At 33.5% G+C, this 12,904-nt stretch overlaps 1 protein-coding gene across 2 annotated transcripts in view; it reads right to left on the bottom strand.

Annotated features, from left to right (window-relative positions):
* Positions 1-12,904, bottom strand: part of Marf1 (meiosis regulator and mRNA stability factor 1-like protein) — a 46,904-nt gene that overhangs the window by 18,169 nt on the left and 15,831 nt on the right. For both annotated transcript variants that reach the window (XM_089248490.1, XM_089248491.1), the window contains exons 7-12: positions 12,337-12,509; positions 5,222-6,155; positions 2,954-3,132; positions 1,641-1,721; positions 958-1,099; positions 637-815 (exon numbers count right to left, since the gene is read on the bottom strand). In XM_089248490.1, the coding sequence (XP_089104616.1) occupies positions 637-815; positions 958-1,099; positions 1,641-1,721; positions 2,954-3,132; positions 5,222-6,155; positions 12,337-12,509 (1,688 nt within the window). The remainder of the gene's footprint in view (positions 1-636; positions 816-957; positions 1,100-1,640; positions 1,722-2,953; positions 3,133-5,221; positions 6,156-12,336; positions 12,510-12,904) is intronic.

Raw genomic sequence — 12,904 nt, 5'->3', positions numbered from 1 at the left:
CTCTCCCACTATTGTCAATGCTAGAATCAGAGGCTCTTAAGGAGGTGGGATATCTCGTCAATGCCGCTTAAAGAGTTAAAATACAGAGAAAAAGAAAAATGAAGTAAATGGATAGAAAAGAACCCATTTACAAGAATATTTAACCGGTTGTTGGTCCTGCAGTCCTACATACACACAAAGGCAGATTTGTACTGTAAAATAGTATTGCAGGAAAATGTTCAACAACAAGAAATATCTTGAAATGTTTGATATCAAGTTGTTTGTATGGGGAAATAGAATGGAAAATGACCAAAACCATTTTGAAAATGGTGAGTCCTTCAAGTTAATGAGTCCTTAACTCAATAGATAAAGCATTTTCTTTCTGTAATTTTATGATTATGACCCTGTACCCTTTTTAATAAAAATATAAATTGATAAGTATAATTCAAACACAAGCGACTATTTAAATCAATATATATGGACGAATCTTCATGAGTATTCTTCAGGATATCTTCCCAATCACTGACGAACATTTCTTTTGGAATCACAAATTTTGGTGCTGATGGTAATCTTATAAATGGAACAATGTACGGAGATCAGCATCCATACAAATGATGAATTCATACATGATGAATTTGAATAATTTTTCTAATATACCTGATTAATGGCAACGAGCCTCTATGTGTATCTAGCAAAGTATGTACTGCCACAGTCAGGTTATGAAGGGAGATCACGACATCAGGCAATGGAGGCAAAGAGTCTTCTTCGGCCCAGCCTTGATACTGAGGGGGCTGAAAGTGAAGCACACAGTATGGCTTTTCTGGTGCGGGGAGTTCCTACAGGAAATATGATACAAACACATTATGTACATTGATATAAAAATAATAAGCTTTATGCTTAATAATTGTCTCACACAACAGGAAAAAAGTTACTGCACGCAGAATTTTTGCATAAAATAAAGCATGATTAGAAACTTACCTGAGAGCTCTCAGAGTCAGTAGGAGATGATGTATTACGGGCATCATAATTTAAGCACACTATACGGCCAGTGGAATCTTCCTGAATCTCTACCACATCACGGATTTTATACACATCAGACATGCTTATGGCCCTATGGTACCTGTAAAGTAATATAATGAGATTTAATTTAAATAATCTAAGATGTGCCATCTAATGTTGCCAAATTTCTGGTGACTCTCACAATGAAGATGTGTGAAATTTTAATTAATTTTTGAGAGGCTTCAAAAAACTTGAACCCAAAAAAATCTCAGATAACAGGTGGCATCTATCATTACTATTAAAATATAATTAACATGATAACAAACTCATACAGTATTATGTATAAGGAGTAAAAAAAAATTGTCCAGACTTTTTTGTCATTGGACGCGTGGTTGGAAATGAAATGTGAAAGTGGTAGAGGATGCTAGCAAGCACACGTTTTGCTAACTTAAAGTGTTGTGATGCATATAATGTAACTAAAGCAGATTTTTAATCAAGCTAACCTTTTTCTTTTCCTATTATTGATAGTATCGTTACAAAAATTCAAACAATAATTTTCTTTGGATTCATCACTTAGCTAAATAAAAAAATAAATAATGAATATAACACCACAATTTTCTCAAGAATTCGCTTAAAAAAACTATTAAGAAAAAAATTCTCACCTGCTTTCATACAATTCTCTGAACTTGAAAAAAGGTAGGCGCTTGATCGGGATATCTTTTAACAGGGAGACAACCTCACTTCTAAAGAATTAAACAAGAAGTCATTTAAGACTTTGTTGATTTTTTATATATATTTGTAATATATTTGTATTATAACATAGCTGTCAACTTTGGAAAATGAGAATTTGGGAGGTTTTCGCGCGGATCCAAATTCTATACAAAAAATAAATGTAAAAGGTATCTTTCAACATTTTAGGGATTTTCCATTAGTAAAAGGGAAATTTTAGGGATTTTTCCCATTGCAAAAACCGTGACATCATGCAAGTCATCGCTAAACATGGACTCAAAAATCAAATCTTACAAACCAAAAAATCTGCCAGGCCCGAAATGGGACATATGGATAAAACAGATACACACGCGTGCCAATTTTAGATTTCAAAAGGCCGGACTGATGTTTCTTGATTAGTGAATTTTGTGTTTTCTCCTAAAAATGAGATGTTTTTTTCGCAATTTGACGAAATGGAGACAATTTATGCAATGCATATGAAGCAGCAGTTTTTTTTTCTGGTAAATTCTTGAGGAATAATTTTTTCCTTAAATGTAGGGACTTTTTTTACAATATACGGGTTGAATTTGGGAGATAAAAGAATTTTATGGGAGTCCAGGAGATAGAGTAGAAATTCGGGAGACTTGGTACATGTATGTCTTATGTAACAATAATCTTTGTAGATTCTTCAGATGAGATTTGACTACATACCATCACATCGGGCGATTTATTATCTAGAGGGAGAAGCAAGCTGTGAAAGCTCAGTCAGTGACAAGAAATTTTTGAAGCTAATGATGCTAATTTAATAAATTTTTGATTGCTTTACCTAAAAGAAAATAAGAACATAGAACTGGCAAAAGTGACATGACATAGCCAAGTCTCATTTCTTGCTTGAAGAATCATTTTCTCTTACACCCTTCTTACTAAAAGAACATGACACGAAAACTTGAACTCTAGCTATATGCACGTAACAAATGACACAGTAAGCCCCTCTCTTCTTCAATCCAAATTTTTTTTTCACTTTTACGTTCCTGCATATATAAATACAGAGGGCTACCATACCAGACACATATGAGGTATATAAATTTTTTTTAATATGTAAGATGTATAATGACACCACCCCAAATCTTGACATAGTGGCTTGTACTATGGTAAAACCTGTTTTTAAAAAAAATTCTTGTCGAGAAAACTAAAATTACATTCAAAATTTAAAAAAAAAAACCAAAACAACAATGAAATAATTAAAATGAAGTATAAACTTCCTTACTTTAGAATGTGCAAAGGAGGCGATTTGTCATTGCTGGCATGAGATATCAGAATGCGTCTACGTCCGATTCTTCTTCTCTGAAGATTCGCTATAGCAAGTTGTGCATCTTGGAAGGACGGAACTCTTATCACCGCCTTCGGGTTACCTCCAGTCTGGTAGATAATTCGTATGTGCAAAACCTTTAAGGTTTGGGGATGAAAAAAATGAGCTGTAAAATCTATAGGAATTTTGAGAATTTTCTACTACAATCAATCATACTGTTGTTACAAGTTCCACAGAAAAATGAAGCTATTAGATGTTGCTTCAAAGAATTTGATGATCGACTGTTAAAATTGTTAATGAGACAATGCATGCCTGGGAAATTTATACACGATGAAGTGATCACACAACACAAGTGAGGATTAACATCGATTGAACATCTATATATAAGCAATGTTTTAATTTTTTTCCAGGGAACACATCCAGTGAAAAATTCACACAAAAATGAAAAACAATGACAGAAACATACGTGTCAATACCACTTATGCAAATCAGGGATATCACTTTCTATATATTATCTGATTACTAAATTGCATATTAACAGAATAACTTCGATGCGATTAAAATTAATAGTAACAATGTTGAATAACTTCTCCAACATTTGCTGATGATTTTTGTTGTTTCATGGTTATAATGGTTATTTCCAGCATATGAGGGCTAACTAGACTGATGAATACAATTTATTGCCAATTCCAAACAGCACTGTTCGATATTATTTTTTCAGCGATATTCGTAACATGAAAATTCAAGCATTTACCATCTTCACTTCAGTTCAAAGTATAGAAGATGGATGACACCATCAGCAAGACCACGAAACAAGTACAGCTCTGACAACATTAATATGTTAGGGGCCACACACACTCAGAACACACATTCCAGCAAGTACCGATTCATTAGAAATTCCGCATAGGAATGTGTACGAGGTGCATGAACAGTTAAGTAAGTAGTAGCGACATCTTGGATGGTCACATGCGTTTTGTGCTCACTTTATTGCCATGACGGAATACCAAAGTCAGGAAAGATACTAACTAGGAATAATCTGGTATCAAACTCGAGTACCTTGTTGATCTGGGCTAATACACACTTTCCAACAGTCACATAATAAACGTGCAATAATCATCAAGTTGTTTGAGGACCGACAAATGACTCACGTTTTTGCCTTTGGAGTGAAAAGGGTACTTTCATCAACTCAATTTCATTTATATGGCCACCTTATGTATTAAACTTGTAAAATATTCTATCTGACGCCAGGAAAAAATTATAAAAAGTTGATCATTTATCAAATTATAGCTTAGTAATTTCAGGGGCCTATCGTTTTTTGCTCTTTCAAATAATAGGTTTGGGGTGTATTTTTTCTACATTTACGTCCCTAAAATTACAGAGTGGTGTCTTTTTATATGACAGCCTATGAACATCTACCACCCAGTCTATGATGATACTCCACGTGGACTGGGGTATCGTACCCAGACTTCGTAGTTGAATTCTAACCAAATGAAAAATTATTCTACTTTTGTAATTAATATTAGCAATATGCTTGCGAGTTAAAATGAAAATTATACCTTCATACTTAGAAAAACCTTATCTCATTGAAGAAAACACAGAAAATTACATTCCTTAATATGTGACATGAATATTTTTTATGATGTGTTAGTAAAGATTACAATTTAAATAACTTTCATTGCACAAAAATGGGACAGTTGTATAAAGAAGTTGGAATGGCCAATAAAATATGGGACACACCTGAGTTTATATGTATTGTTTTTAAGGGAAATATGGTCATGCTACTCATGCTGTAAGTTTTTTCCCAATATTTATTTTTTTTAATTATTTGCTTTGAATGGATCCTAGTTTGAAAGACAATTTTCTAGTTCAAAAGGCTAACAACAATTTTTTATTGGCTAAACCAGTGGTTCTCAAACTTATACCACCACGGTTCCCTAGTTATAGTGTTCAATAGATGTTTTCACTTGTATAAGAATCACTTCAAAGCGTAAACAGGCACACAAATTAACATCTCCAGCTCATATCAACACCTCTGACAAAAGTTGGTGACACCCCTAGGAGCCACGATGCACACTTTGAGGAACACTGGCTAGGCTGATAAACAGATTTTGTAAAAAAATAAAAATCATTTGTATTACTCAGTGTACTGCTTGCATATTCACAGTTATAAAAGGGGGGAAAACTTTTACTTATCATATTTGAATAGATGATAGGTAATGAACTCACCATAACATGCTCCCTGAATAATGACTGAAGAATGTTTTTCATTTCATTGACCTCTATGACTGGGTCCAAATTCGTAATGACAAGTTCAACTGCAGAAGATTCATTATACAGCGCTGCTGACGAGTTCAACAGAGACGCAGCAAGCTGTTGATTCGGCCACTGGTAGCAATTAGAAGAGTTCAGGGTGTTAGCATCGCATGAGTGGTTACTTAACTCACTGTTCCGGAAACCAAAACCGAAGCTCTGGCCTGCTAGAAGATTACTGTTGCGAATAGGTTGGAATCGCATCCTCTGACCCAATGCTTCATTTTGGTTGTTTCGACTCAAAGATGCCTCCGGAATCCTGAAACCGTCAGATGACTTCCAAGGAATCTGCATGCCTCCTTGCTTCAGGAAAGGAGTCACTTTGCCCACACTCTTATTACAACTGCCATTTTCGACGCCACTAAAAAATGGTCGTATATGATTGTCTTGTGATGTTCTATCACCACCACTGGCAACATTAGAAGCAGCAGTCTTGATGGGAAAATTAACCAAGTTCAAAGATTCCAAGTTTTTCCCAAACAGCTGGATCGAAGGATTGTCCGATGATGATGACGATGATTTATTCGCTGTCGCCTTGTAGAAATTTGGAGATCTATTCATAGTTGGTGATTTCAATACGGTGGGTAGGTTGGAATCGTCGAGTATAGGTGGAGTCGGAAAAACAAACGTTTTTTTTTCTTTTCCCTTGTCCTTTCTAAAGGTTTCCTGTCTGGATGCTAGAGGCGAAGGATCCCGGCTGCTGAGGCTTGAACTCGAACAGGTCTCATTATTGTCTTTGAATAAACTCCTTCGGGCATAGCAATCATTCCAGCCAACACCACCTTTATTTAGTAAATTCACTGATATTCTTTGGCCACATATCATTTCTTTATCCATACGCTTTTGAGCTCTGTTGAATAAAATTAATTCCATAAGATACCACACACTTATATTATAGTTTTCATAAGCATGTGAAAAACATTCAAACAACCAATGACCAATCGAAATATTGTTCTAGATTACATGAAATATAAAGATTATGAGAAAAATTACATTATTATTCAATAAATATTATAATATAGTCACACATACTGCATTGGACTATCTGGGATTTAGCATTGCGTTGTTCTTAAGAGTCGATAAGGTGAGTATAGGCATGTGAATATAGCCTTTTTAAAACCAAAATCTCAAAAAGATTCTTTTCTTAAAAAATCTATCAATTAGACATGCTATATTTATAAGGCTGGTCATCTATATTTATAAGGTACATGGTCATCTAAATTTCGATACACCCAGTATTCTGACTAAGCCTACCTATGTCACCAATATAGACTTGACCACTCCAAAAAATTTAAAACTAATTTTTACCCCTATACTGACCCTTTGAAATACAGTTTCTTTCCTAATACCATAGTATAATGGAAAAAACACCCTCCCCCCCCCCCCCCCCCCACTATTGTTGACTCCCTCATGATCTCTGATTTCTTGTTCAAAGTCGCAAATTATCTATGTGTAAATCCACCGTGTCCTTTTGTTTTGGCCTTTGTGAAAGGCCAACAATATTGCATAAATAAATAAGCAATTAATAAATTTAATTCTGCAATCATTTCACATAAAAAATTCAAAGGTTTTATATAACATGCTAAATAGACCCGCTTGAAATGTTTAATATAAACAAATATTTTTCTTTTAGGCTTCACAAATCCCAGGTGCCAGATTATTATGACAAAAAAATTGGCATTGGCATCCAAAATTTTTTATGTTTGATTGCTAAATTAGAGTATGAGAAGAACGCCTATGGTACAGTATACTACTGATTTCACCAAACACAGTCTTTCATCAGTTCCATACCAATATTTCTTAACAGAAACTTGACCATCAAAATAGATGAAGTTCCCCCTCTAAGCTGTGCAGGCCCATATACAGGGTGTCTTGCAAGTCCTAATTCGGCTTTTATGTTATTAACTGTTCGTTGTGGAGGTGTGGTTCTAATTAAAAAAAAATTTTAAAAATGCATTCAGGAATCACTCATACCAGTTTTGAGAGTGAAAATAGTGTCATAAAATATAAAAAAATCTACATTTTTATACAGTCCCCACATCCTCTAACTTCCAAACAGAAAATAGTTGCTCTCTTTTTTATGGAGGGGATATCCTCCAAGATATGTAAATTCAAAAATCGAAGAAAAGTTGGTAAAGAACAGCATAAAGTAACTGACAATGCATTTCTCATTTATATGCGGTTCTTTCCCAGCTTTTCTCCAATTTTTGAATTGAACGATTTCAACAAATATTGCCCTTAAAAACATGGAACTTTTATTATCGGCTTAGGGAGAGATACGGCAAAAACTTTATGATTGGAAGTTAGATGACGAGGACTGAATAAAAATTTAAATTTTTCTATTTTATGACACGCTATATTTTCACTCTCAAAAAACTGTTACAAAATGATTTTTGAACACATGCTGAGCATTTTTTAAATTACAACCATACCTTTATGATGAATGGTTAATGAGATAAAGGACAAATTAGGACTTACAGGACACCCTGTATGAGCAGTCAAAATAAATGAACTCATCGTTTGCATGTAATGGCATCCCCCCCCCCCCCCCCCCACTCAGTCTGTGCAGATAAAGAAAACTTAGAATGAATGTTGATGGCATGTCATTCAAGTCTCCTTATGTAGAGAAATAATTTTTTGTTCAAAGAAATGTCCAACTATTAATTTCCATTTTAGACCATTTCTGGAAGGTTTTACCACATAAAATACTAAACTTTATGGTCTGAAAATACATTTTCTTCCCGGGGACTCTATATTACCTCTCTGCTTATTTTTCTAAGCTTCTTGCCAACAGATGAATCTTCTGTGAGATAACATTTTACAATGACATTACACACTGAGATTCAAGGTGACTCTCTCTCTAGCAAAAGTAAGTCATTTGAAAACACATTGATGATGTTTTTATATAAGCTGTTAGAATGACTAATTACAAATAAATCACAAATGAATATTTATTTCTAACAATAAAAAGATCCTAAATCAGAATGGAAAATTTTCAATAAACATTTGTTAATTTTAACCCTTTAAGCAGCATTGACGAGATAACTAGTCTTCATAAGAGCCTCTTATTTTAGCACTGACAAGCTCTGATAGTTTGTAAAGTTTATTTCTCAATGGAACTCTTTTCCCTATACCCCTTAGTTTGTACCAGCTGAAAATCGGAAAAAAGCCTACTTCATTAAAAAAGATATGGCATTTTGAGGGGGGGGGGGTGTGTTTAATTATTTCTAATTGCCTCTTATAAAGGTTAAGAGACAACTCTTTCTTATTCTAATATTTCACATAACAGAATGGTGTTTTTTCAATATATAGTCATATAGGATAAAAATTCAAACATTGCTATTGAAATACTAGCCTCATTCAAACCACCTGTTTTCAGAACTAGCTGCATATATGACCCATTTTCAATAACTAATTTTGATTATACAGCATTCCAAGTAGCTAAAATCTAGTATCGCTCAATTATCAACAATTTACACCTTAATTATATGTTTTCATGACATTATCCAAGTCAACAAATCTACAAGTCTCAAATACCAAAAAAAAAAAGTCTCTGGAAGAAACATTATCCTAAAGAAACTATTTAAAATTAAAGTATTTGATCACTGAAAAATAAAGTTAGAAACAGAAATGTTCACAAAAAAAGTATGCACCAGTAAATTCTCACATGAATGTGCTCTTCAATTACAGCATATAAGAGAAGATTCTAATCAGTTCCAAATCTCCTCTTATAAACTGTTCCTCTAAATGTCATACTTTGATTCTATGGTTTTTCCCACAGGTGATACTCAATATTGAAACTCCTTTGTTTCAGCTAATCATATTTTTTTTCTCTTCATCATCATTTTTTTACTTATCTCCCTGTGTGTTTCATTATGATTCCCCATCAAACATTTCACAAATTCCTCACCAATGAATTGTATCTAGGATTGTAAATGACACGTTGTTGATTTTCAGATTTAAAAAAAAAGGGGGGGGAAGAAAGAACTTACAAAAAGAAAAAGCATATTGAATCAAATAAAATACAGTAGAACCTCGCTAATCCAGACTCCTCAGACCAAGGTGATTACGGGTTATGGATCAAGATTTATTTCTTAAGTTTTCACATTTAATATTTTTATATTTTTGCATATAATGCCTCTGGGCATTTTTATTGACATTTTCCTTTAAAAAAATTAAAACACAATAGGCTTATACATCTTTAAAATAAAAAATGCAGAGCCCCACTGAAAAAGTTAGAAAAAGTGCGACAGAGGCTTGGGTGCTCTTCACCCCCCCCCCCCACCACCACCACAGACAAAATAATCACTGTACATAAAAAAAATTTAAAAATTTATTATTTTCATTTTTTAAAACATTTTAAAAATGATTTTTTTTTTCATAGCATCATTTCAACATCCCATCGAGCCAAAGCAAAATTACTTGGAAAAAAAGCAATTTTGGGTCCAAAACAGCATACTAGCAATGACAGATAATTCTTTCCTATAGTGAAACTTCTCTTAAGTGAGCACCAGCGAGACAAAAAAAAAATCCATCCATAAAAGACAGGTGATCACATCTGAGGGGTGGCTGTTAAGAGGAGTTTTACATTATTATTATTTTTTAAGGAGTCTTTCAAAGTTCAGTCTGTCGACTCTCTTCTTTGATGCATAGCAAATTATGAAGACAAGTTTAAGAATGAGGCTCCTTTGAGATCACTTTCAAAAGCACAGTGCAAAATCTATAAATTACAAAGTCTGATGTAAATAAGCCAAGGTGGACCAGATGGTTTTACTGCGCTGTCCATCCTTTTTTTAAAGGAATTTGTTTGCATTTTACCATTTAATATGCCAGTGTAATTGTTTTCGACAAATGAAGTATTTTTATTTCTAGCTCTTTTCAGAGTTTTGTGAACATTGTTTATGTCTCTGCATGCCCTAAAAATACGGAAGACAATAGAATGCTATTGGGTAGCATCAGAATCACATAAAACCTAGAATAGGGCTATGTATCCAACTGCTTTGTTATGCAAATTGTTGTTTCACCTATACACAAAATATACACTATAATTTTAAATGATGAATGTTAGTTACTGTACAATGAAGTAATAAATACGAAATTATTTTTTCTATCTGGATAGAAGTTTTTGGTGACTTTTTAAATCCTCAAATTAAGCAAAAGGAAACTTAATAAACTAAATGGTCCATATGCACCCCTGAATAACCTGAAAAATGATACAATTTCTGCTTTGGTGGAATCATTAATTGCAATCGGTTACATTTGTATTATTTGGCAATATATTAACGATTCCCTCTTCATTTAAAAAAAAGTTACATGAACTTTATTGACAATATTTGATGAAAAAATAGGATATTTTCTCAAAAAAGTCGGAAAAATAAGACAAGTGGGAGCCCTGCAGATAATTTAATTTTAAACCAGAAATTTATATACTGTTAAGCTATCTGCAGAAAAAAAAATCCCTTTATTTATTCTTCTAACATTTTTTGTAGGCATTGCCCAAATCCAAAAAAAAAAATTTGTTACTGAAGATTGTAAACTGAAGTGCACAACTTCCAGCCTGCCAAGGGGTTCCATCCTGCAAAAAGTGTTCTGCATTTTTTCAGCTGATCACATTTCCTTCATAAAAATACAGGAAATTAGGATTCATATGAGAATTTGCCAATTATAGCCAAAAAAAAAAAAAAAAATTGTAAAAGGCAAGTAAAATTGTCAATTACAGCAAAAAATACGATTAAATTCAAGTAAGTTTGACAATTATAAAGAAAATTGTCTAAGGCAAGCAAAACTCAATTACAGCCAAAAAATATCAAAGGCATGCGAAGTTGCCAATTTTAGTCAAAAGAATTGGCAAAGGCTAACTAATTCATCCAAACAAAGTATATGTGTGATAAATATGCGAGATGAATATATTTATATGACTATAATTAATTATGATGGGGTCATAATTATTATAATTTAATTTATAAGTCATGAAAATAATGCAAAGCCTTGTTAAAAATAATGGAAAAAATAAGATATTTTATAAAAAAAACGGTTGGTACGGGAAAAGTTACAAGAATGTCCTGTAAAATACGGGCAATATGGTCACAATATATATTTATATATATAAAAGTTTTGGGCCTGACAGTGGTAGAAATACAGCACTTCTCGCTAACGAAAAGGATTGCACATCCACCCACCCCCGTTGTAAACACAGTAAACACAATAGATTTACTGAATCCCTATTCGCCACACAGCATTTGTACTGGTGTTCCACGTTCTAGATCTTTTAAAAGTTAAATTTTACTACACATACTTAACAAGTTATGCTTTAATTTGCAGCTTGTACCTGCCACATTATTATTTGACGTTTTTGGCATGTTTGGAAACTAACTTTGGCAGTCAAAAAAATAATAGAGCGTTGACCAAGTTCTAAGATTAACTGTACAGCGCTGAGAAATGAAATGAAGAAAGAAAAGTTTTTTTTGACCAAAGTTGTGACATTTCTGACTAATCAAATTCATTGATACATGCAAGTGCCACAATCATTTCGACTTTCCCAGAAACTGCAAAGACCACAGTGGGACATCAACAATAAGTGATACAAAAAAAGAAAGAAAAAGGAAAAAGGGAGTTTGGGTAAAGAAAAACATTAAAGTCCCTGGTTGAGAAACAGAGAGAAAAAATTCTCGGTAGAAGTGCCAGCTTCAAGAGGTTCTATTTTAGTTTATATCAGGGCTGGACAAATCACAAAAAAAATCTAGGTGCCAGAAAACTTTTTAGGCACCAAAAAAATTTTTACCCAAAGAAAAAGTGCAAAGTAATGCTTCTTTTGACTTTTTTTCATGGCATAGTAACCCTCTTTCTTGTTGGCAGATACGCTACTATAAATTTCAAACATTTTGCGCTGCTCTCAGCTTGCAATTTAGTAACTACACAAAGAAAATTTTAGGTGCCAATACCAATTTTCCAGTCACCATGACGACCTGGGATTTGTCCAGCCCTGGTTCATATGCATATCAAAATTATGTGTTCAACTATAATATGCTCACCTTTCTGCAGATTCTGGATTGTTGAAGCTTACAACAGCATTAGATCCAGATAGGGATTTGAGTTTCCCACCACAGTTGTCTGATATCCGTCTCAAGCGTTTTTTCAACATGGCAGGACTACAGTTCTCCGGCAAGTCAGTGACAATCACATTACACGGTCTGTTATTTGGAGTCTGGGAGGAAATGAATACAAAAATGAACATGATGCTCAATCAACAGTTAGTTCAAAGACACTTCCTGAGAAGCTGATAACTGTGGTCTGTGACTCATTAAAATTATACGAGATTATTTTTGTAGTCTTATATGATAGGAGAACTTACAAAAATAACCTTTTGACACCTAAGGTGCCAATATATTAACTCCCCCCTTCCGCTCCATACGAATGTGACAGCGAAAGGGTTAAGATATACACAAAGTAGGAAAAAAATGGATTTTATTTTTAATTTAAAAATCTTAAATTATTTTAAATAACATTTACAAATTCCAATACCAGATGCATATAAGAACATAGAAGCATTGTCAGAAAAATTTAAAATGCTCTGTTTTCAGTATTTTGTGTGATAGCTTC

The sequence above is a fragment of the Pholcus phalangioides genome, unplaced genomic scaffold (assembly GCF_987345545.1).
Source record: "Pholcus phalangioides strain wild (caught in Gottingen) unplaced genomic scaffold, Ppha-v1.0 ptg000020l_1, whole genome shotgun sequence".
NCBI lineage: Eukaryota > Metazoa > Arthropoda > Arachnida > Araneae > Pholcidae > Pholcus > Pholcus phalangioides.
This window is presented reverse-complemented; position numbering and strand designations above follow the sequence as displayed.